This window comes from Dendrobates tinctorius, unplaced genomic scaffold (genome assembly GCF_039654945.1).
Source record: "Dendrobates tinctorius isolate UK_male_01 unplaced genomic scaffold, ASM3965494v1 ptg000120l, whole genome shotgun sequence".
In the NCBI taxonomy this organism is placed as follows: domain Eukaryota; kingdom Metazoa; phylum Chordata; class Amphibia; order Anura; family Dendrobatidae; genus Dendrobates; species Dendrobates tinctorius.
The window spans coordinates 6,087,040-6,110,163 of record NW_027361788.1 but is presented as its reverse complement, the minus strand read 5'-3'; the positions used below and the strand labels follow the sequence as shown (position 1 = coordinate 6,110,163).

The following is a 23,124-nucleotide window of genomic DNA, read 5'->3' as shown; positions in this document are numbered from 1 at the left end:
TATGTGAAAAGCCCGGACAACCCCTTTAAGTAGAATTAATTCTCAAGACTCGCTGCTACTGTTAATACATGCTTTAGTAAAGGCTTATTGTAAGATAGGAGCTAATCAGCACCATTAAATTTACTGTATTTTATGTTTATATTAAGCAGTACATCATATGCTCCTAATAGTTAGCCCTTGTACCTTGATCAAGTTTTCAAAACAATGTGATGACCCCACAGTCCCTGCACACACTGTAACGTCCCCTCACCCACCCCTAAAAGAGTGTATGTGTCCCCTTATACAGTATGCCGCCTCACACGGTATAAAGTCAACATATCACAGTATTATGTCCCCTCACAGCCCCCTTACATAGTATTATATATCCCCCATCCTTCTGAATGTCCCCACATAATCCCCTTGCCAGGGATCGGGAGTCGGTAAGCCAAACCTCCGACTCCTCAATTTCCCTGGCTCATCGTCTTGAACTCCACAGCACTGGTCACTACTGAGCATGTACATAAAGTGCAGCACAGATTCATCTCATCTACGACCCTACAGCACTGGTCACTACTGAGCATATACATAAAGGGCAGCACAGATTCATCTCATCTACGACCCCACAGTACTGGTCACTACTGAGCATGTAAATAAAGGGCAGCACAGATTCATTTCATCTACAACCCCACAGCAGTGGTCACTACTGAGCATGTACATAAAGTGCAGCACAGATTCATCTCAACTACGACTCCACAGCACTGGTCACTACTGAGCATGTACATAAAGTGCAGCACAGATTCATCTCATCTACGACTCCACAGCACTGCCTCACTACTGAGCATGCTGATAAAGTGCAGCACAGATTCATCTCAGCTATGACCCCACAGCACTGGTCACTAATGAGCATATATATATATAAAGTGCAGCACAGATTCATCTCAACTACGACTCCACAGCACTGATCACTACTGAGCATGTACATAAAGTGCAGCACAGATTCATCTCAACTACGACTCCACAGCACTGCCTCACTAGTGAGCATGTATATAAAGTGCAGCACAGATTCATCTCAACTACGACTCCACAGCACTGGTCACTACTGAGCATGTACATAAAGTGCAGCACAGATTCATCTCAACTAGACTCCACAGCACTGCCTCACTACTGAGCATGTTCATAAAGTGCAGCACAGATTCATCTCATCTACGACACCACAGCACTGGTCACACATGTACATAAAATGCAGCACAGATTCATCTCAACTACGATTTCACAGCACTGTTCACTACTGAGCCTTTGCATAAAGTGCAGCACAGATTCTTCTCACCTCGATTTCACAGCACTGTTCACTACTGAGCCTTTGCATAAAGTGCAGCACAGATTCATCTCAACTGCGACTCCAGAGCACTGATCACTGCTGAGCATGTACATAAAGTGCAGCACGGATTCATCTCATCTACGACTCCACAGCACTGGTCACTATTGAGCATGTACATAAAGTGCAGCACAGATTCATCTCCACTTAAAGCCGAGATACTCAGATCAGGAACAGAACAGACATTTATAGGACATTTCATAACTTTCCCAAATTCTTATGAAAATATTTTCAGCACATCCTGCAATGAATCGCTGTACCCAGTTTATTATATATTTTCAGAGTCCGTCCATTTTATACCGACTCCATGATTCTTCAACTCCTCAGCCCGTCCCCTTGCACAGTATTAGATCCCCACAAAGTCCCCTTGCACAGTATAATATCCGCACAAAGTCCCCTTGCACAGTATTATGTCCCCTTGCACAGTATTATATCTCCACAAAGTCCCCTTGCACAATATTATATCCCCACAAAGTCCTCTTGCTTAGTATTATATGCCCACAGAGTCCCCTTGCACAGTATTATATCCCCACAAAGTCCCCTTGCACAGTATTATATCCCCACAAAGTCCCCTTGCACAGTATTATATCCCCACAAAGTCCCCTTGCACAGTATTATATCCCCACAAAGTCCCCTTGCACAGTATTATATCCCCACAAAGTCCCCTTGCACAGTATTATATCCCCACAAAGTCCCCTTGCACAGTATTATATCCCCACAAAGTCCCCTTGCACAGTATTATATCCCCACAAAGTCCCCTTGCACAGTATTATATCCCCACAAACTCCCCTTGCACAGTATTATATGCCCACAAAGTCCCCTTGCACAGTATTATATGCCCACAAAGTCCCCTTGCACAGTATTATATGCCCACAAAGTCCCCTTGCACAGTATTATATGCCCACAAAGTCCCCTTGCACAGTATTATATGCCCACAAAGTCCCCTTGCACAGTATTATATGCCCACAAAGTCCCCTTGCACAGTATTATATGCCCACAAAGTCCCCTTGCACAGTATTATATCCCCACAAAGTCCCCTTGCACAGTATTATATCCCCACAAAGTCCCCTTGCACAGTATTATATCCCCACAAAGTCCCCTTGCACAGTATTATATTACTACAGTTTCCCAAAATGTACTGACAATTAAAAAAGAAAAATAAAGCTTCTCATTTCAGCCCATTCTTCTGCTTCCGTCTACACTATGTACTGAGGCACCGCTGCTGCAATGTAGTGACACCATAGCTCCAGCTGCTCAGACATACAGTCTCAGTGGTGGGAGAGGGAGCTGATAGCTCACTGTTCCATCATTGTTTTCACCAGTATTTTTATCCCAATGATGCAGATACTGGTGAAAGTGAGACACTGAACTGTGAGCAGGCTGCCGCTGTATCCAGCCCCGTTGTCACCATCTGCAGGCCACACGTTGCCCAGTTCTGCACATTGGTAGAAGATTTAGAATTTGACCTCCAGATTTCCTGCAGGTCTTAACTATAAAAATTGATTTTATCTTTATCTCTTGATGTTTCTTGACTCATTATTCAATGTATATTTAGTGTGAGGTAGCGCTGTCATTTAAGTAGGGGATCACTCACTTGGCAGCCACAAAATCAGATCCGGCACAAGTTTTCCATAAACCAGTATAGTCCATGCGGCTTATTAAACATCATAAACCATGACCAGCAATATACAAACGGCATAGCATCCATGACAGAGCTTCACTCTGTTAGCAATGTCCAATACGCAGGCTTTTCAGCCTCACAGTTATATCACACCCCGTCAGGGTTCTCTCATGGCTGCTTCTCCATACTGCAAACATTCATTCCCTCCAGGGAACTCTCAGGCACTTGCAGCCATTACTCACAGCATCCACACGTGCTGTCAGGCAGGAAGCCCCATCTCAGCGGGACCTTCCACACTGGACCAACCGGGTCCAAGCATTCACCACCTGTGACCTACCCTGGCCACATTATATGGTTCATAGCCACGTCCACCGGGTCACATGACTCTGACCTCATCACAGGTCTTTCAAGCATTTACACACTCTTTCCAACAGTGCTTCAAACACACCCCCTGGGTGGGTTTGTAGGTAACCAGGCTGCCCATCTCTCTAGTTACCTGGAGACTTCTCCCATACACATTGAAACAACACCTCAGCAATATCATTGCTGAACAACACATAAGTCTCCATCCCAAAGCCACCCACTTTGGGATACATAACGGCCATTCCGTATTCTGCCATTCATCCTTTCTCCTGGGACATCCACACAGCACCCCCTTGCGGACTCAGTGGTTACTACACCACATACCTCCCCCCTTCGTTCAAACTTGTGGGGTTGAACACACAACATTACACCAGGGTCTCGTGACCGGGCACTCACTACACCTTGCCCCACAGGTCGAGAGAACCGTCTCCATCTATCATACGGCCTCATCTCTACGTTAGGCCTCTCCCCCGCCCCCAGCGGTCAGAATATCGGCACTGATCTTTGGCCCTCCAGTCACAGCCTGTCTGCGTCATCAGACACTGTCTAGTCACCACATTCCTCTCCCTGTTTGTTCCGTTTGCCGACCAGCTCCCCTGGTTGGTACGGTCATCAGTCTTTGTTGGGCCTACTGTCTGGCCTGAGTCTGACCCATTCAGCGTCTCACAGGAACTAATGTCTCTCAGCCTCGTACGGCCCGTCGAACTGCCACTTGCTGACATTCTTCGGCCACTTGCCACGTCACTACTTGGAGGAACCCTTCGGGTCCTTACATGTTGGTTTGGAGGCGGCCGCCACCTGGTATTCCGTACTTCTTTATTAATTTGCCGGCGGTCCAGCCTCAACTGCTCAATCTCTTGCAGGTACCCCACTCGATACTCCAAGAGCATCCGAAAGTTTCTCAGGCTTTCCACAGAGCCAACCACGACGGGAATCCTACCCTCTTCACTGGATACCTGGTCTTCATCATAAGAAGGGATCCTCACCCTCACCACACCGGAGATATTCACAAGGTCTTGCATTACCTTCCCAGATCTTCCAATGATTCTCCCAATCAGCTTTGGGTACCAGGACCACATCTTTCCGCAAACCCAGCCGATCCATAGCCTCCCTTGCTAACTCTAGGCGTCGAGCAGCCTTCACATTACTTCGCCTGACCAGCTGTTTGGGGTGGAGACATTGTAGATGCATCTCCTTCAGGACAGCTACTCGGTTTGATGTATCTTCTCTAGCTGATACTTTCACCAACTGCCGAGTCTTAGGCGCCCAGTGCACCTTACACGCTTTGACTGCCTCTTTGAAAGCCTCATGCAGACCTTCCTCAGCACAGGCCTCTTGCATGTCTTTTGGTACATCAATCACAAACTTGAAGGTCGTGGCCTTGCTCTCTTCCTGGCCAGGAGGTTCTGGCTTTACCACGGACACTTCCCTCACTACAGTTGACCCGACCGGGTGACTGTCTTCTTCAGTTCTTAGCTCCCCAACTTCACGAGATCTCATCTCTTCATGACCGTCTGCCAAGACGGGCACCAGCAGCTCCGTTCCACCACCAGTCGGACCCGGCCGCTGTTCATCACTGTCCAAGTTCTTCTCCCGCAGAAGACCACTTACAGTTTCTTTGAGCTCCAAGACTTCTTTCTCGAGCTCCTCAACCCTGTGCTCGGCCATTTGTCTCAGGACTCTTTCCCGTTCGAGATGTCCTTCCACTGTCTCTTTTATCAGCTGTATCTCACGATCCTGTTCTCTTTTGGCCAGCACGTGTCTCACCACTACCTCTTTAATTATATTGTCAAAGGGTACCAGTCGAATGAACCCTCCAGTTATCGTCCACCACCAATGTGTCTAGTCCAGTCGTCTGATCTCCCAGCCCACCATCTGTCTTGTCTCGAGACGTCAGGTCAGTCAGTTGGGCAGATGTACCTCTTCTTCCGGTCAGTTCTACCTCTGACCTGTCCACTTTAAGAGGCGTCACCGTCTCAGTGTCCGCTGGCCCCACAGTCGAAACGTCTCCATCGTCCGACCATATGTCATCAAACAACACAAAGTCCCGGCCCCTCTCCAAGGCATAGACTAAGTCTCGTGGTATCCCGCCCCCTTGGCACACACCACCTTTGGTCCCCTCAAACATTACTCGGTCTACTGCATAGTTCACCGTGACCCCATGTTGACAGCGAACCCTGGCGTTTTTCTCTGTCAGACATAAAACGAGCCGAGTTCCTGTCAGAGTTACCTGACTCTGAGTCCAGTCTATTAGAGACTCCTTCCCGGTGCAGCATCACGGTACACACCTGTGGACCGTCATTATTAGGAAAATACATGCCGCACTCCTCAAAACTCATACACACAACTGCGGTTCCCCAGACATACCCACTGAGCAACCAGTGCTGTCATTTCCTGAACCACCCCAATTTGGGTTGCCGCCCCCTCCCGGGACTCCACCCCTTTTTGGGTTACCACCCCAATTTGGGTCACCGCCCCCTTCTGGGACTCCACCCCCCTTGGGCTACCACCCCAATTTGGGCCACCGCCCCCTTTCAGGATTTCCCCATGTCCGTTCTGCAGAACTTCTTATGCCACAGTTCACACAGTACAGTTTGTCTCTTTGAACGATACTGGCACCACCACAGCTCCTGCTGTAACCGATCACCGACACCACACTAGTTCCTTCTGGCGCTGTCTTCGTGGACACGCTGCTCCACCGGAAGCCGCTTGTCTCCTTTGTAACCCCACCAAGTTACCGGAAGCCGCTTGTCCCCTTCGTAACCCCGCCGAGTTACAGGAAGCCGCTTGTCACCTTCTTGACTCCCATTGATCCACCGCAGGCTGAGTTGAGAAAAGAAGGAAAAAAAAACCCACCACAAAAAACTCACGTGTCCTGTCTGTGTGCTATTCATGACGTACCGTCTCCACCTGAGATCGTCCAACACACAGGGCGCACCGGGTGCTATTCAGGGAGCCGACCCTCTTCCCAGGGTTTCCCAACACACCGGCCTCACCAGGTCCAGGGGCTTAGCGGGTGCTCTTCAGGACATCCGTCTCCTCCTGAGACTGCCCAACACTCACGCCTCACCAGGTCCAAGGTCATACCACGTGTTCCAGGGATCCGATTCTTCTCCTAGAATCTCCCAACACTTACCCTCCAGGACCTTGCTCACTGAACCCTCCAGGTACACTGTCTTTCACACTGACCCAGGTCAGTACAACACGAACACCTGTCCGTTACCTGTGTCGGCCACACAGGTCCTCGGATACCTCTTCTCCACAGAGGCACCCTATCAATCACCAGTCTCTTTCTCACTGACCCCGGTCAGTACAACACGGTTTTCACGTCCGTCACCTGCTGGCCGCGCAGGTTCTCGGACCCCTCTACCCCAGAGGTATCCTATAAGTATCTTTCTCCTGGGGAAACGGCCGCACTGGGCTCACCAATCCGGACAGTGCCTTACTCACTAGGCTGCCCCACGGTTCCAGAACCACAGCCGGGCAGTGGCTTCCCCAACCGTCAGCCCTCCTGGTTCAGCCTTGGCAGCACTGTAACATATGCCATCGGAAACCATTGCCCGTAGCAACCGAAACTTTGCAGTCCTTTTCCGTTGCCCCTAGCAACAAGGCTACAATATTGCCCTTTGCAATTCACCAACACATGTGAGGTAGAGCTGTCATTTAAGTAGGGGATCACTCGCTTGGCAGCCACAAAATCAGATCCAGCGCAGGTTTTCCATAAACCAGTATAGTCCATGCGGTTTATTAAACATCATAAACCATGACCAGCAATATACAAACGGCATAGCGTCCATGACAGAGCTTCACTCTGTTAGCAATGTCCAATACGCAGGCTTTTCAGCCTCACAGTTATATCTCACCCCGTCAGGGTTCTCTCATGGCTGCTTCTCCATACTGCAGACATTCACTCCCTCCAGGGAACTCTTAGGCACTTGCAGCCATTACTCACAGCGTCCACACGTGCTGTCAGGCAGGAAGCCCCATCTCAGCGGGACCTTCCACACTGGACCAACCGGGTCCAAGCATTCACCCATGTGACCTACCCTGGCCACATTATATGGTTCATAGCCATGCCCACTGGGTCACATGTCTCTGACCTCATCACAGGTCCTTCAAGCATTTACACACTCTTTCCAACAGTGCTTTAAACACACCCCCTGGGTGGGTTTATAGGTAACCAGGCTGCCCATCCAGTTACCTGGAGACTTCTCCCTTACACATTGAAACAAGACCTCAGCAATATCATTGCTGAACAACACATAAGTTTCCATCCCAAAGCCACCCACTATGGGATACATAACAGCCATTCCGTATTCCGCCATTCATCCTTTCTCCTGGGACATCCACACAGCGCCCCCTAGCGGACTCAGTGTTTACTACACCACATAAGCTATTTACAGTCGTGACCAAAAGTTTTGACCGTCACAAATTTTGGTTTTCACAGTCTTGCGGCTTCAGTGTTTTTAGATCTTAGTCAGATATGTCGCTTGTTACTTAATTGCAAACATTTTATAAGTTTTTAAACTTTTATTGAAAAATACATCAAGTTTATGTAAAGGTTCAATATTGCCAGTGTTGATTCCTACTGTTCTAGACTTGTGTCCCTCTCCCTGACAGCTGGATATCCTCTTCTGGCCATGATCCTGGCTGATGACAGCTCATTCTTGCCTTATCAGTGCTTGGAGTTTCACAATTTCTGTGTTTTTGTTATTCCATCCACTCTTTGATGATTGATCACAGGTTCTCAATGGAATTGAGAACTGAAAAACACAAAGCGCCAAAGCTTACAATTTCAACTTTTTGGCCTTGACTGTCCACTTAGTCACAAGAGCAGTAGAGGATTTCACACCTCAAACTATTTATATGAGCATGAAGCTCTTTCAAAGATTAGTCCAACAATAGCTTTACATGGCCAGTCCAATCCTCCGTTACTGAGAAATCAGCATTTGAATTGATATGCAAATGAGACGGAAGTGCTATGGTAGATATGAAGCCAATGTCACTCCAGCTCTATTCCCCACCTTGCACCACCTACTGCTTGACTGACTGCTCCTTTGCCTGAAATCACACAACATAGGGGCTTTTTTGGATTACTGGACTACCCATTTTAATATGTCATGTGTCAGTAGTTTTTCTTTAAAGGCTGAACTCCCGACATTTCTGTCGATGTGAAGTGCTTTATTATCCCACCTGCTATGCTGTATACAGAAAATGGTAGTATTGGGTCATGTGCTTGTGCTTAGAATAAAAGGTTTAACACCCAGTAATGCTATGAATTATTATTTTTGCAGGCTCTGGGTCTTTGGCAGCAATGGCAGTTTTTGAGGACCGCTATAAACCAGACTTGGAGGTGAGTGACCTTGTATTAGATTTCAATACATCTGTCTGTTAAGGTAAACAATAGTCCTATCCTCTGGTGTCAATGGGTCACATTGACTCAAGTCAAAATCAATACTTCCACCTTAATCACCAACATATTATTGACTTTGAGGTATATATGTGTGTGTCTGTCAAGCTATTTATGCTGTATGTATGTAATATATATGGTAAAGCTCACATAACGTGTCTTGGAAGAATCTCTGGTCTATTAATTATTGTGCAAAGTTGTCAATGAGATGAATGCAACAACATTGCAACCAGGTGTAAAATATAATGAAGCCTTTGTTAAGGAGCATCAAAACATTTTCTGTATCTTTATTTCCTTTTGGAGATATATATATATATATATTTGAAGTATTTTGACACCACTTGGGTGTGTACAGTATGTAATTTCATTCTATACAAGCCCAAGTAGTGCCCAAACTCTGGAGGGGTTAATCCTTGAATCCCTGGAAGAAGTTGGCTAAAATAGTTTCCCTGGTGGTCTAGTGTAGCGTTACCCTCCTTGGTGGCCTAATGCAGCATTTCAGCATTTTTCTTTATTAATGCCATTTAGCATAGGCTGTTCCTAGAGAATTCTGTTGAGTCTCTTGTGTATGCCTTTTCTGGGTCTTCTGCTATGTTGAGTCCTTCTTCCTCTCCGATAAAGTTCTTCTAATGCAGACTACATTTCCCTTGATGACTTAGGCTTTGCAGAGGGGCAGACTTCTTGTAAGAGTAGCAGTGCTATATCAGCTCTAGACTCCATGTATTATATGTGATTAGCCTCAGCTTGTCTCCACAACCTCCTGCTTGTGATAGGTTTCTCTATGACAGCTCTTAAAAGCAGAGGCAGCTGCATCCCATCGATACACTGGAGACACTACACACCGCACTCACAGATGATACCAGAGGGCAAAGAGGTTTCTCAGCACTCATACTATTGTGAAACTACAATTTTAATTCTTAAGGGCATGTCACACTAAGAGATATCGCTAGCAATATCGCTATAACTAGTGACGTTATAGCGATATTGCTGTGTCTGATACTTACCTACGACCGGCTCCCCCGCTGGTTATCGCTGATCGCGCGAGAACGTTCAGGACTGTTTCTCGTCGTCAGCTTCCTGCGGCGCTTCCTGCTGTGAAGGCGAGCGACGCGTGGAGCCGGGCGGGAGGACGCAGGATCGCCTAGTGTGACAGGTAAGTAGCGACCCCCGACCCCTGCGATGTCGCTGGTGAGATCTGCCTGTGTGGCAGCTCACTAGCGACCACTTAGCGATGTACCAGCGATCCTGACCACGTCATATCGCTGGTCGGGATCGCTGGTACATCGCTAAGTGTGACAGTACCTTTACATAAAAGAAACACGCTGTTAAAGCATGTTGGAAGTTCTAGTTCCAGAATAGTTGGTGCACCATAGATACTAAATCCCTGTTGTATTCAGTCAGAGTTATGGCAGTTTTATTACTATGGATGTAAGTTAGCTGGGATTAAAAGAGGGAGAAGGTCCCCATTTTATTCCGTGGTAGACTATGTAAAAGATGGGGATAAATGTGTTTTGGCATACTCCTGTCCTATTGTACACACTGGTGTAATGTCCCTAGAGAGTGGCCTGGGCAGCTAGGAACAGCCACACAATTCTGTCTGAGAACACTTTCAGAAACAGCGCCACCTTGGGCTGTGTCTGGTATTGCAATTCAGCCCCTTTAAAGTGTGCAGTTTCTGAAAGAAAACTATGTTTTTCTAATCCTGGACAACCCCTTTAACTGAACTGCCAGGGGCGCTGAACTGCAATACCAAGCCACAACCTATAGGCAAGAGTGGAGCTGTCTCAGGGACCAAAGAGCTCCTCTTTTAGGAGTGTTATTTTGCACTGGCAGGTAAAAATGAAGCTGATATTTTTGTATTTTGGCAGAGAGATGGCACGCGCTAATCCTACTTGTGATGGGGCTTTCCTCCGAGTCGCGGTTAGCACAATTAATAGTGGAACCTGTTCGATTTGGCAGCAGAGGATTCAAATGATATTGCATATCTGCCTGGCTGAGACCATATCTTTTATTGACCACATAAATTAGCAGTCTTTTGGGCAATTGTTAGCACTCAGTTAAGTCACATCGTGAAGACAAGCTGTCACACATACTGGAAGCAGTCGATACGGATCAATATCTCAATGCCTCCGGTGTAAAGGTTGCAGGGGGACTGAGCAGTAATGGGCAGCACAGAGCCGGCCTATGTCTGCAGTCGGCATTACTCCTATTGTTTCCCTTTAGAAAGCTTCTGAATGTTTATCTTGTACACACAGCTGAGCAGCGCTGGAAACAAGCCCCCAACAGGACGGTGCTGGCGTCGTGCCTGTGCGGTGGGAAAATCTGGGGATTCCTGCGTTATAAATTATATATAGAGCTTGGATGGCGGATCGGTGATTGCGCAGTTTTCTCAGGAAGTGTTCTACTGCAACTTGGTGGGCTTTTAAAGGCCTATAAACTGTCCCCCTGACTGTTTCCTGATCCCTCCTAAAACCACAGTCTGGTCTAGAGCCTCATTCACACTACTACATGCACTGCTAACGCTGATTTCTGCAATCGGCACATATGCTGGTGACACAAGCTCTTCTGATCACATTACCATTAGGGATGAGCTTTCCGATATTGAAATATCGGAAATCGGCCCGATGTTTGCGATATCGGAATTCCGATTCCAATATTTTTTTCATATCGGAAATCGCTTACTCCTTCAGCCTCTGAGCGCTCCGTGGAGCCAATCAGGAGCTGAAGAATTGCTGACAACATTGTGTAACTCCCCTAAGCTTGGTAGGAGGCGTCCAAACTTGCTAGCTAGGGGCTGCGCTGCGATTGGCTGGCTGGATGGTGTGATCAGGCAGTATAAAAGGCTGCGCCTGCCATTTTAGCCTCACTCTACTGTCAAAGCAGATAGGGATAGGTTGCTGTTGGAGATAGGGAGAGATCTCGGATCTTATAGCGATACAAACTGTTTTTCAGTGACTGTAGCAGCCCCTGTGTGTTACAGAAGCAGTCTTTTTCCTCACTGACCCCGCTCAGTTTCATTTTTTGTGCTGTGCAGGCTCTCAGTGAGGTGCTTAGTGAGACAGTGCAGAGCACATTCACTGCAGCTGCTGCAGCTCCTCTTGCTGCAGCACTGTGTGATGTGTGTCTCACCGCCATTTCTTTTCATCCCTTAAATCCCCTTCCCCTATTTTTTTCCTAAAAGTTAAACACTATATAGGGATTGTGCTGTGAGGGACCCCAACAACCTCTGTGGCTGGTGCCACACAGCACCTGGCCCAGTCCCGGAGAATCCTTTTTTTTTTGGTATCACAGCAGTGTCATTTACTGCGCTGTGACATCCGACCGTAACGTGTACACCAATAAGACAAACACACGTTACTCTTTGTGTAGGCCACTCTAGATTCAAATAAAGTGTGGCAGACACACCATCATCATACAGTGCCATTAGTGTTTCTTATACCTGTTTGTAGTCCTACAGGAATAAGCACACTAATTCCTAATAATTACTTTCTTGCCGTTCTGAATCCATCGATAGAGATGAAGAAGGCAGGGAGTAAGGGACGTCCCCGCGGCGGCCGTGGAAGAGGTGCATCAGCAGCTAGACATGGTGCACATCCAGAGCAAGCAGCAGGCCCAAGTCACTCAGCACCTACTTTCAACCGACAGCAGTCATTTATGCGCATCTTGTTAGGAGCTCAGGGCCATAGGCTGATAAGAGAGGATCAAGTAGAAACCGTTGTTGGTTGGATGGCAGCTGAGGAATCCACCTCAGTGAGCACAGCATCCTCCCAGGACCTCTCTACCACATCGGGTCAGGCCACTGAAGAGCAGCACCCATCTGCTTCTTCACCGACTACTAAATTGCCCAGACATTCAGAGGACCAGGAGCCAACCTTAATCCTCTTCTCAGAATCTGTTGGCTTGGAATTTGTGTGCCATCCAGACAGCATTCCTGCAGCTGAAGAAGAGGTAGTGTGCACAGATGCGCAACCACTGAGTCCGTCTGAGGAAGAAGTGGAGGGTGGGCCAGTGACCAGACCCCAGGTAGCAGATGATGATGAAACTCAGCTGCCAGTTTCTGCTGACGAAAGTGTATTGGATGACGAGGTCCTTGACCCATCATGGGATGCTGAGGGGCAGCAAGCAAGTGGGGATAGCTCAGAGGAAGAGCTTGCAGGTGTGGCGCAGCGTGGCCATCCACGTGGGAGCGGAAGAGGGAAAAATTGGTTGTCTGCTCCCTCAACTTCAGCACCCGTTAGGAGCAGGGCTCTTTTAAAGAACACAAGGGGTGCGCCCAAGAGTTGTGGTGCATGGGACTTTTTCGACCAAGTTGCAGATGACGTTACAGTAGTCAGATGCAAGCTTTGTCGACAAACTGTGCGGAGAGGGAAGATCGTCAGCAACCTTAATACCATCAATATGTTGGCGCATGTCAGGAAGAGGCACCCTGTGGAGTGGCAGCATCACACCCAAGATGATTCGCCACCTGCAGCTGGTTCCCCACCTTCCACCTCTTCAGCTACAGCGGCCACCTCTTACTCCAGCTCGCAAACAGCTGCTCCCGCTTCCTCGCCAGAATGCCAGGGTGCATCTGCAGGCAGTGTTGTGCGGCGGCACACTGTCTGTACTTCGTCAGCATCAGCATCCCAATCGCTGGCATCCTCACACTCCCAATCCAGTGTGCAGCCATCTGTCACACAGGTGTGGGAGAAAAGGCGCCCGTACTCGGCAAACCACCCACGAGCACAGGGCATGAATTCTCGCATTGCCAAACTGCTTGCAGTGGAAATGCTACCATTCTGGCTGGTGAGCAAGCCAGCCTTTATCGATATGTTGGGGTTTGCAATCCCAGCGTTCCCAGCCGCTTCTACTTCAGCAGGCAAGCCGTCCCCGCCCTGCAACAGCATGTGGAGCGCAAAATTAAGCATGCGCTACTAAATGCAGTTAATAGCAAGGTCCACCTGACCACCGACGCGTGGACCAGTCAGCATGGCCAGGGACGCTACATTTCCATCACCGCCCATTGGGTAAATGTAGTTGAGCCCAGACCTGAAGTAGACAGTGCAAGTGCGCAGGTCCTGCCAACTCCACGAATTGCAGGCCTCTCCTCCGTACAGATTGACTCCTCCTCATACTCCTGGTCAGACTCGCCTGCACCCAGACGTACCACAACAACCGATTTCAGCACTGCATCGGCCAAACATCAACAGGCCGTGTTGAAATTGGTTTATCTGGGTGATGTTAGCCACACCGCAACCGAGCTGTGGAACACGCTCAAGGAGCAGAGCGACATGTGGCTTGCGCTGCTCAACCTCCAGCCAGGTGTGGCGGTGTGTGACAATGGCCGAAACCTGGTCGCAGCTCTGGGCCTAGGTGGTCTGACTCACATTCCATGCCTTGCCCATGTCCTAAACTTGGTGGTGCAGAGTTTCCTTAGGAACTATCCTGACCTTGAGGAGCTGCTGCACAAAGTCAGATACGAGTGCTCTCATTTGCGGCGTTCAAGCATGGCTGCATCGCGCCTTTTGGCCATGCAGCACAGATTGGGCCTGCCCGAGCACCGCATCATTGTTGACCTCCCCACCAGGTGGAATTCGACTTTGCATATGCTGCGGAGGTTGTGTGAGCAGCAACCTGCAATTATGGAGTTGCAGCTGCAGCAGGCGCAAAGTAGGCGACACACATCTCAGCCCTCCCATTTTACAACCACAGAGTGGGCATCCATAAAGGACATATGCACCATTTTGAAGAGCTTCGAGGACTCCACTCTGATGGTGATCACGGATGCTGCCCTACTCAGCCTGACTATTCCCCTTATATTACTTATAGAATCATCACTTAAAGTACTAAGGGATGAGGTTTCTCTGGAGGAGGAGGAGTATGATGAGACACTTGAACCAACCAGGCAATCTTCATCGGCCCAGTTGGTACAAAGCTCTGTGGGTGCCTCACAAAGGTCCAGGCAGGACACAGCAAGCGAGGAGGATGAGGAGGACTATGAGGATGAGCAAGAGGAGGAAAGTACACAGCGCTCTACTAGTAGTCACCAGATAGAGCGTGGATGGGGTGATGCAGAGCAGCCAGATCACATTCCTCCAGCTGGTGAAAGCGATGCATGACCAGTTGGCAGCCTTCAGCACATGAGTGACTTCATGCTGCAGTGTCTGAGAAACGACCCACTCGTGGCTCGTATTCTCCACACAAATGACTACTGGGTGGCCACCCTCTTAGATCCACGTTACCGGGACAGCCTTCAAAGCCTAATTACACCATTGAACCGGGCGCGTAAAATGCAGGAGTACCAAGATGCACTGGTTAATTCACTCATGTACTCTTTTCCCCCGCATAGCAGTGATGCACGTGCACTAGCAGGCACCTCAGTGCGTCCTGGGCCCAGCGGAATCCGTTCAGAAGCCGGTAGCAGAAGCAGTACATCTGCTACTGACAGGTTCAGTATACCCAACCTGTTTCAACAGTTTCTGAACCCGCAAACAGTTCGGGCACCATCAGCACAGACAGTGCAACGCACTAGGAGGCAAAGTTACCGTGACATGGTGGCACAATACCTCTCCACCCCTGTCAGTGTGCTTCAGGATGGATCTGCCCCCTTCAATTTTTGGGTCTCCAAGTTGGATACATGGCCCGAGCTTAGCCAGTATGCCTTAGAGGTCCTGGCTTGTCCTGGTGCCAGTGTGATTTCTGAACGTGTCTTTAGTGCAGCTGGCAATGTACTAACAGACCAACGTAATAGACTATCCGCTGCAAATGTGGACCAGCTTACATTCCTAAAAATGAACCAGGCCTGGATTTCTGGTGACTTTTGCTGCCCTGGGCCAGAGTAGACAGGTTACATGCATGGTTGGTAGCAGTATGCATGCTCTGTCATGTGTCTATGTTGCACACAGCGTCATCTGTTATGCCAGTGCTCTGGCCTCTACTACCAACATCTAGCACCTGGTTTTGTGACTTGACTCTTTCACCTCATACTGTTTTCTATGGGCTCTAGTACCGCCAGCTAGTGCCCATTTCCGTGACTGCTGATTTCACAGCATGCCGTGTTTCTGGGCTCTAGTACCGCCAGCTAGTGCCCATTTCTGTGACTGCCACTTTCACAGCATGCCGTGTTTCTGGGCTCTAGTACCGCCAGCAAGTGCCCATTTCCGTGACTGCTGATTTCACAGCATGCCGTGTTTCTGGGCTCTAGTACCGCCAGCTAGTGCCCATTTCCGTGACTGCCTCTTTCACAGCATGCTGTGTTTCTGGGCAATAGTAACACCAGCTGTACCTTGTTAGACCAAAGTGGAAAAAAAGGACGACAGATGCCAAACACCTATAGGCAGAAGCACAAGAGGCGGGATCCAGCCACACCGGCTGTTTCCTGGCAGTGAAGTGCGGACACAGGTGCCTCCCCCAAGGGGTAAACCGAGTTCGAGCATCGCCAGCTGGTTCTCGGGAGTGCCCAAGGGCACGGGTACCTCCTGCTCCACACCGTGTTTCGACAACGCTCGCCGTTACACGGTTGTGTCCGCCGCACTGTTCCACGCCCCCGCTGTACATCATTCCGGCTCAGTTTGCTGTTATCCGTGGTGTCGGCAGTGTAGGAGCCCCCTACGTGGACTCCGGGACCTGGCGCTCAAGGCTGGTCTCGACAGTGCCAGTAGGCCCTCCTCCTCCCCTGCTGCGACTGCGGAGTAAAGAAGACTGTGTCCAGGTTGCGGGGGCAAATGTGGCTCTTGCACCTTCTGCCGAGAAGACATTACTCCGGTAGAAGACCCAAGACAGGAAGACAGATGCAGAAGACCCAAGACAGGAAGACAGATGCAGAAGACCCAAGACAGGAAGACAGATACAGAAGACCCAAGACAGGAAGACAGATACAGAAGACCCAAGAGAAGAAGACAGATGGCGATGTCCCCGGACTCCTGTCTTTTTGCTCTTGAACTTGCGTCTTTGTGGGGTTTTTTTGGCCTTCTCGGCAGTGCATTTGGCTTATGTCACTACTACATTGTGGTATCCGGGCTACAGTAATGTCAGCTGTTGCCCAGTACAGCCACTGGCACTTTTACCTTCTGCTGCTTATCTGGGTTCCAGTAACGTCAGCTGGTTCTCAGTAGAGTCATTGGCTTAGGTCCCTCCTTTGTGGTATCCGAGTTCCAGTAACGTCTGCTGGTCCTTAGTAGTGCATTCTGGCACAGGTTACCTCCTGCTTAGTTATCGGCCTCCGGTAATGTCAGCTGGTGCCCGTTAGTTCCATTGGCTCTTATGCTGATTTCTGCTGCCTATACGGGTTCCAGACTCACCAGCTGGTTCTCTCAAGTTCCTGTGCCTACTGTTACTTCTGTGTATTTCCTCTGGGTTTGGGAAATTCTGCGACCAGCCAATAGCAGGATAACCATAGACAGAGGTTTAGGAAGCAGTAGGAGCAGATGTACATGAACCAAAAGCAGAATATCAATATGCTGAATTACTGAATAACAGTAATATAATCAGCAGCAGAAGACTAAGCATGGTTTAAAGGGAGTGTATCCGTTCCTCCATGTGGTGCTCCTGGAAACTCCCTGCAAAGCAAGGTGAGCTGAACGCGGACACATGTCAGTCAAAGGACATATTGACACCACCACCGGCAGCTTTAATTTAATAATGTAAAATCGCTAACCCTAACTATCCCTAACCCCTAAGGCCTGTTTCACACTTCCGTTTTTTCAAATCCGTCAAAATCCGTTGTTTTCCGTAAAAAAACGGATCCGCCATTTTTTGCAGGATCCGTTTTTTTTGTCCCATAGACTTCCATTACGGTTACCGCGGATCCGTCAAAAAAACGGATCCGTTTTTTAAAAAACCGGATCCGTTTGCATCAGTTTCCGTCAAAAAAACGGAAACGGATCCGTTTGGCGGACACAAAAACGGAAGTGTGAAACAGGCCTAACCGTTACCCTAACCCTTACCCTACTAACCATAACCCCTAACCCTACCCCAACTAATCCTAACCCAAAGAAAAAACACTGCTGTTAAGAAGATGGCGACCAGTTTTCCTGCTACAGCTTTCGCTCTGTGCATTTTTCTAGCGATTTTTTTTGCTCCTCTGCCTCAGCAAACTCCTTCCCCATTATCCTGAGGTGTTTCCCCTCCATTTTATCCATTATATAGCACTGTAGTGGTCATTTTGTAATTCCGATTTTTTTCTCCCATTGACTTGCATTGATATTGGAAATCGGAAATTCCAATATCCGATATTTTTTCAATATCGGAAATCGGAATTCCGATACGATATAGGGCAATATCGCTCATCCCTAATTACCATGCAATCATAGAGGTTTACTTACCTTGGCCCCTGAAGAAGCCGCAGTAGTTTGGGTTTTTTTCCCACCCGTTTAGTATAAGGTATTGCTTAAAAGGGTTTTCAGAGATTAGAAGGAATCGGGCCACGGGGATAAAAAAGTTATAAGACCAGATAAAGCTCCTATGTCACCAGTTCATGGCAGCATGAGGTCGGTGATGGGCTGCAGCTGTCACGTGAAATGTGTAAACCGTGGCTGCTGCACAGTAATTAAAGACTGGGGAGCACCATAGTGCATGTAAGAGGGATTGGTTAAAGGGGTTTTCAGAACATAGAAGAAATCGGGACATGGGGGGAAAAAAAGGCCACAAATAAGACCAATTACGTGCCAGATAAATCGCCTCAGTCATTTCAACACTAGGGCATGCACCGTAAGATCAGCGATGGGCTGCAGCAGTCACTTACGCCATTACCACTCCACCATAATTGAAAGGCTGTCAAGGAGTTCGTAGTGTGATGAGGAATTTTCCTGGTGTAATGGCTCCTACTATGTCTATAGCATTGCCAAATATTTTTCTGACAGATGAGAAGCCCCTCTACAGATGAGAAACAAATCATTTTTATTATTACTATTATTATTATTATTGCAGCACTTTGTATTAATTGAATCTGTTTTAAAATGTGTTACACTGGGTTAGGAATATGTGACTGCCTTCTTCCAGAAACAGCGCCATTCTTAACAATGGCCATGGCGAGTATTGCAGCTACACTCCATGGTTTTCACGTGCCGTCAGTGTGCTGCTATATGGGGGGCCACATGGAGTAGTATTACATCATTTTTTGGGGCTGAGTCAGGGGTTTCCTCCCTGACATACATATTAGATGGCTGTCGGTCCGTTTGGACAACTTTATAAGGACTGCTTTTTGAAACTTTGCTTGTAGCAGAGATTAGCACCATAAGGGCCCCGTCACACATAGCAATCTCGCTAGCGAGATCACTGCTGAGTCACAACTTTTGTGACACAACAGCGATCTCACCAGCGAGATCGCTGTGTGTGACAGAGATCAGTGACCGGCCCCCCTGCCGGTATCGCTGATCGCTGCAAGAAATCTCTGGACATTTTTTTCGTCGCTGATCTCCCGCTGGCCAGCACGCATCGCTGCGTGTGACAGGCGGGAGAGCAGCGATCAGGTGTAAAATAATAAAAAATATTGTTATTCTCACCTTCCAGCGTCCCGCGCAGCATTCCCGCCTCTCTCCACGCTCCAGTCCCAGTAATCCTTTGCAAGAATGACCGAGACTTCGCGATCCCGCGAGAACGGGACCGGAGCGTGGAGAGAGGCGGGAATGCTGCGCGGGACATCGGAAGGTGAGACTAACAATATTTTTTTATTTTAATTCTATTTTTGACATGAATATTTCATCAGCGATAATGAACACAGCGATGCCGCGCGCTCGGCGTCGCTGTGCTGATCGCTGGTGAAGCTGTCTGTTTGACAGCTCACCAGCGATCACATAGCGACTTACCAGCGATCCTGACACGTTGATATCATAAGTATGACCGATCTACCTGTAATATCAGAGGGGCCTGGTGGAAGCCTATGGGGGCAGTATAACGCTGCGCAATATGGCTGCATCCTAAAGTCTGAGCATGAAGCGAGGCCAAACTGTGAGTGATCACATGGATCCTGATTAAGAATCTTTTTTTCTTCTTTCTTTCTCATGGTGTTGTATATGAGCCGGCACTTAGGCCTCTGCGCCATGTGATACGCTCTGCCCTCGGCCACCACCACGCCCGCGGTATTAATCATGTATCGGGCATGGGACCACACACAGTTGCTGTGCGCAGATCTCCTGCTATAGCTTGTGTAGTCGGGTTACTATTGATGATTAATGGATCTGCCTTATCAAAGCAGCAGCATTTGTGCACATCTGTCAGGGAATGGATCCGGATGTCTGAGAACCAGCGTTCTATTCCACGTGTGAGACGAAAGCTAATTGAATTCAATGTGATGTATATAAAGCCGTCCGGAGAGATTAGCCATGTAAAGCCCTGTGATCGGCATATTATTGATCCTGCAAGGCCGAATATTAGACCCCCTACTTGCTATTCTTCACATGGACATTAGCACCAATACACTGACTCATACCCAATTTGTACAGAAGAGTTATCTGAGCCTTACTTTAATATGGGAAAAATCATTGTGCTGTGAAAGGGAGAAGGTGAGCTGTGACTTAAACTATTGTAAATGGTGGATCCTGTGTTGTCTACTGTATATAGCAATGTTATCAGTCATTGTACAGGAGGAGGTGAGCTGTGACTTAAACTATTGTAAATGGTGGATCCTGTGTGGTCTACTGTATATAGCAATGTTATCAGTCATTGTACAGGAGGAGGTGAGCTGTGACTTAAACTATTGTAAATGGTGGATCCTGTGTTGTCTACTGTATATAGCAATGTTATCAGTCATTGTACAGGAGGAGGTGAGCTGTGACTTAAACTATTGTAAATGGTGGATCCTGTGTTACTGTATATAGAGGTGTATATAGAGCTCACCATTGTACAGGAAGAGGTGAGCTGTCATCCCCTATTGTGAATGGTGAATCCTGTTATCTACTGTATATAGAGGCATTATCAGTCATTGTTCAGAAGGGAGAGGTGAGCTGTGACATCACCTATTGTGAATGGTGAATCCTGTTATCTACTGTATATAGAGGTGTTATCAGTCACTGTACAGGAGGAGGAGGTGAGCTGTGACATCACCTATTGTGAATGGTGGATCCTGTGTTATCTAATGCAGGGTTCCCCAACTCCAGTTCTCAAGGCCTACCAACAGATCATGTTTTCAGGATTTCCCTTGTATTGTACAGGTGATGCAATGATCACATTGGCAATACTAAGGAAATCCTGAAAACATGACCTGTTGTGGGCCTTGAGAACTGGAGTTGGGGAACCCTGATCTAATGTATATAGAGGTGTTATCAGTCATTATAAAGGAGGAGGAGGTGGGCTGTGACATCACCTATTGTGAATGGTGGATCCTGTTATCTACTCTATATTAGATGTGTTATCAGTCACTGTACAGGAGGAGGTGCATTGTCATCACCTATTGTAAAGGATGGATCCTGAGTTACCTACTGTATATATAGAGGTGTTATCAGTCATTGTACAGGAGGGGGGAGGTGAGCTGTGACATCACCTATTGTGAATGATCTATCATGTTATCTACTGTATATAGAAGTGTAATCAGTCATTGTACAGGAGGAGGAGGTGAGCTGTGGCATCACCTATTGTGAATGGTGGATCCTGTTATCTACTCTATATTAGATGTGTTATCAGTCACTGTACAGGAGGAGGTGCGTTGTCATCACCTATTGTAAAGGATGGATCCTGAGTTACCTACTGTATATAGAGGTGTTTTCAGTCATTGTACAGGAGGGGGAGGAGATGAGCTGTGACATTGTCTATTGTGAATGGTGGATACTGTATTATCTACTGTATATAGAGGTGTTTTCAGTCATTCCACTGCTGTCTGTGATGAGTCTGCTGAAAGCTGATCTGTACACAAATTAAGAGTCTAGTATTAGACCCAGTGGTCAGTGAAAATTTTCATGATTTCTGAATGTATCTTATTTTTTCACTATAGTTAATGATATGGAAATTGGGAGAGGAAAAAAAATCACATTTTTTATTTTTTAGAAAGTATATTCAATATAAAAGTCAGATGTAGAATAAGCCATTATATGATGCCACTTTCCGTCTAGTCTTGTGCACGTCACGGCTCCCCATACATCGTTGATATTTGTCCAGCTATCGGCCCCCCAACACCACAGTTGCATGCATGTTCAGCCGAGCATGTCTACTATTCCAGTGGGAAGAGGAGAGTCAACGGTCGCCAAACACTTCTGCCGGGGACTTATTGCCTAGAGGGTGAGAGAGTTGGATGTTGACATTCAGTATGCCTGAAGTGCAGTATTTGCCCAATACTTTGGCATGTGAACCTCAGAGTGGTACATTTCCTGGACTTTTAGAATATTTTCCGTCACCAGAATTCCTAATATAAGCTGCATACATTTATTAAATGCGTCTCTTAAACCTCGTGGGGCTGCTGTACTAACTCTGGGGGGGGGGGGGAAACCATGCATGTAAAATGTTCCTCAGTGTCTGTCCAGGGTGAGCGGGGACTTCAGGGGGTCTCCTATTTTCAGGAAAGTGGACCCCAAATACGTGAAAATAACAGCAGGTATGCAGGTAACCACAGCAGTGACATTTACGTTAGCAGGGCTAAGCCGAGGTAGACTGATTGAGTCAATAGTCGGCTTTTAGCCAAAACACCGAAACTGGGGAGGACGAGTACTTTCTCTGTTTGTTATTTTAAGTAGACTAATATGTTTGGGGTCCATTTTTCTGAAAGTGGAAACCCCCTTTGATACTTTGTTCATGACCTCCCTCATCCTGAAATGAGGATTACACATCCATTCCAGCAATGGATTCTTAAGGTAAGTAGACCAGCCTCATCAGGTCTAAGAGATCCATTTAATGTATGAAATTAATATTGTGAAATATGGCGACAAATCCACTTTTTTACAGTTCCTATGAAAGTTAATCTAAAATAATTTTTTTTGTTCTGAAGCCGTAATTGGTCCATTTCTAGCGTCTCTGACTCCACAGTGCTGTCATCGGCTGCATGTGCATTAGGTCCTAGAAACACGTCTGCATTATATATGTCCGGTGTCGTTACGACCCGAGAACAGTTATCATTCCTCAGAATATAATCTTGATTTAACTAGAAATTGTCACTTTCGGGCCAGAATTCTCCATGCACAAAGGAAAAGGTGGGGGGGAAGCGATAGAAAATGTTACTGTCAGATGTCAGCATTGGCTGGAATATTAATGAGGAGCAGCTTAATTAAACGGAGCCACACTGACAGCGGCGGAGAATTGATGGCGACTAATAAAACCGTAATGAAGATGATTCATAGAAGTTTTGATCGGGATGAAGACAACACACGAATGCAACGAAAAAAAAAAAAAAGCCGCGGCCGCCGCCGATCACGCGGGGTATCTTGTAACTGTATTTGATATCCTCTACGAAGGGCAAAGAGGTATCTTCTCCGA

The 23,124-nt window shown here is 47.6% G+C and overlaps 1 protein-coding gene across 1 annotated transcript in view; it reads left to right on the top strand.

Annotated features, from left to right (window-relative positions):
- Window positions 1-23,124, top strand: part of PSMB7 (proteasome 20S subunit beta 7) — a 77,638-nt gene that overhangs the window by 40,288 nt on the left and 14,226 nt on the right. Inside the window, exon 6 of the mRNA XM_073590709.1 lies at window positions 8,633-8,691. Coding sequence (XP_073446810.1) covers window positions 8,633-8,691 — 59 coding nt within the window. The remainder of the gene's footprint in view (window positions 1-8,632; window positions 8,692-23,124) is intronic.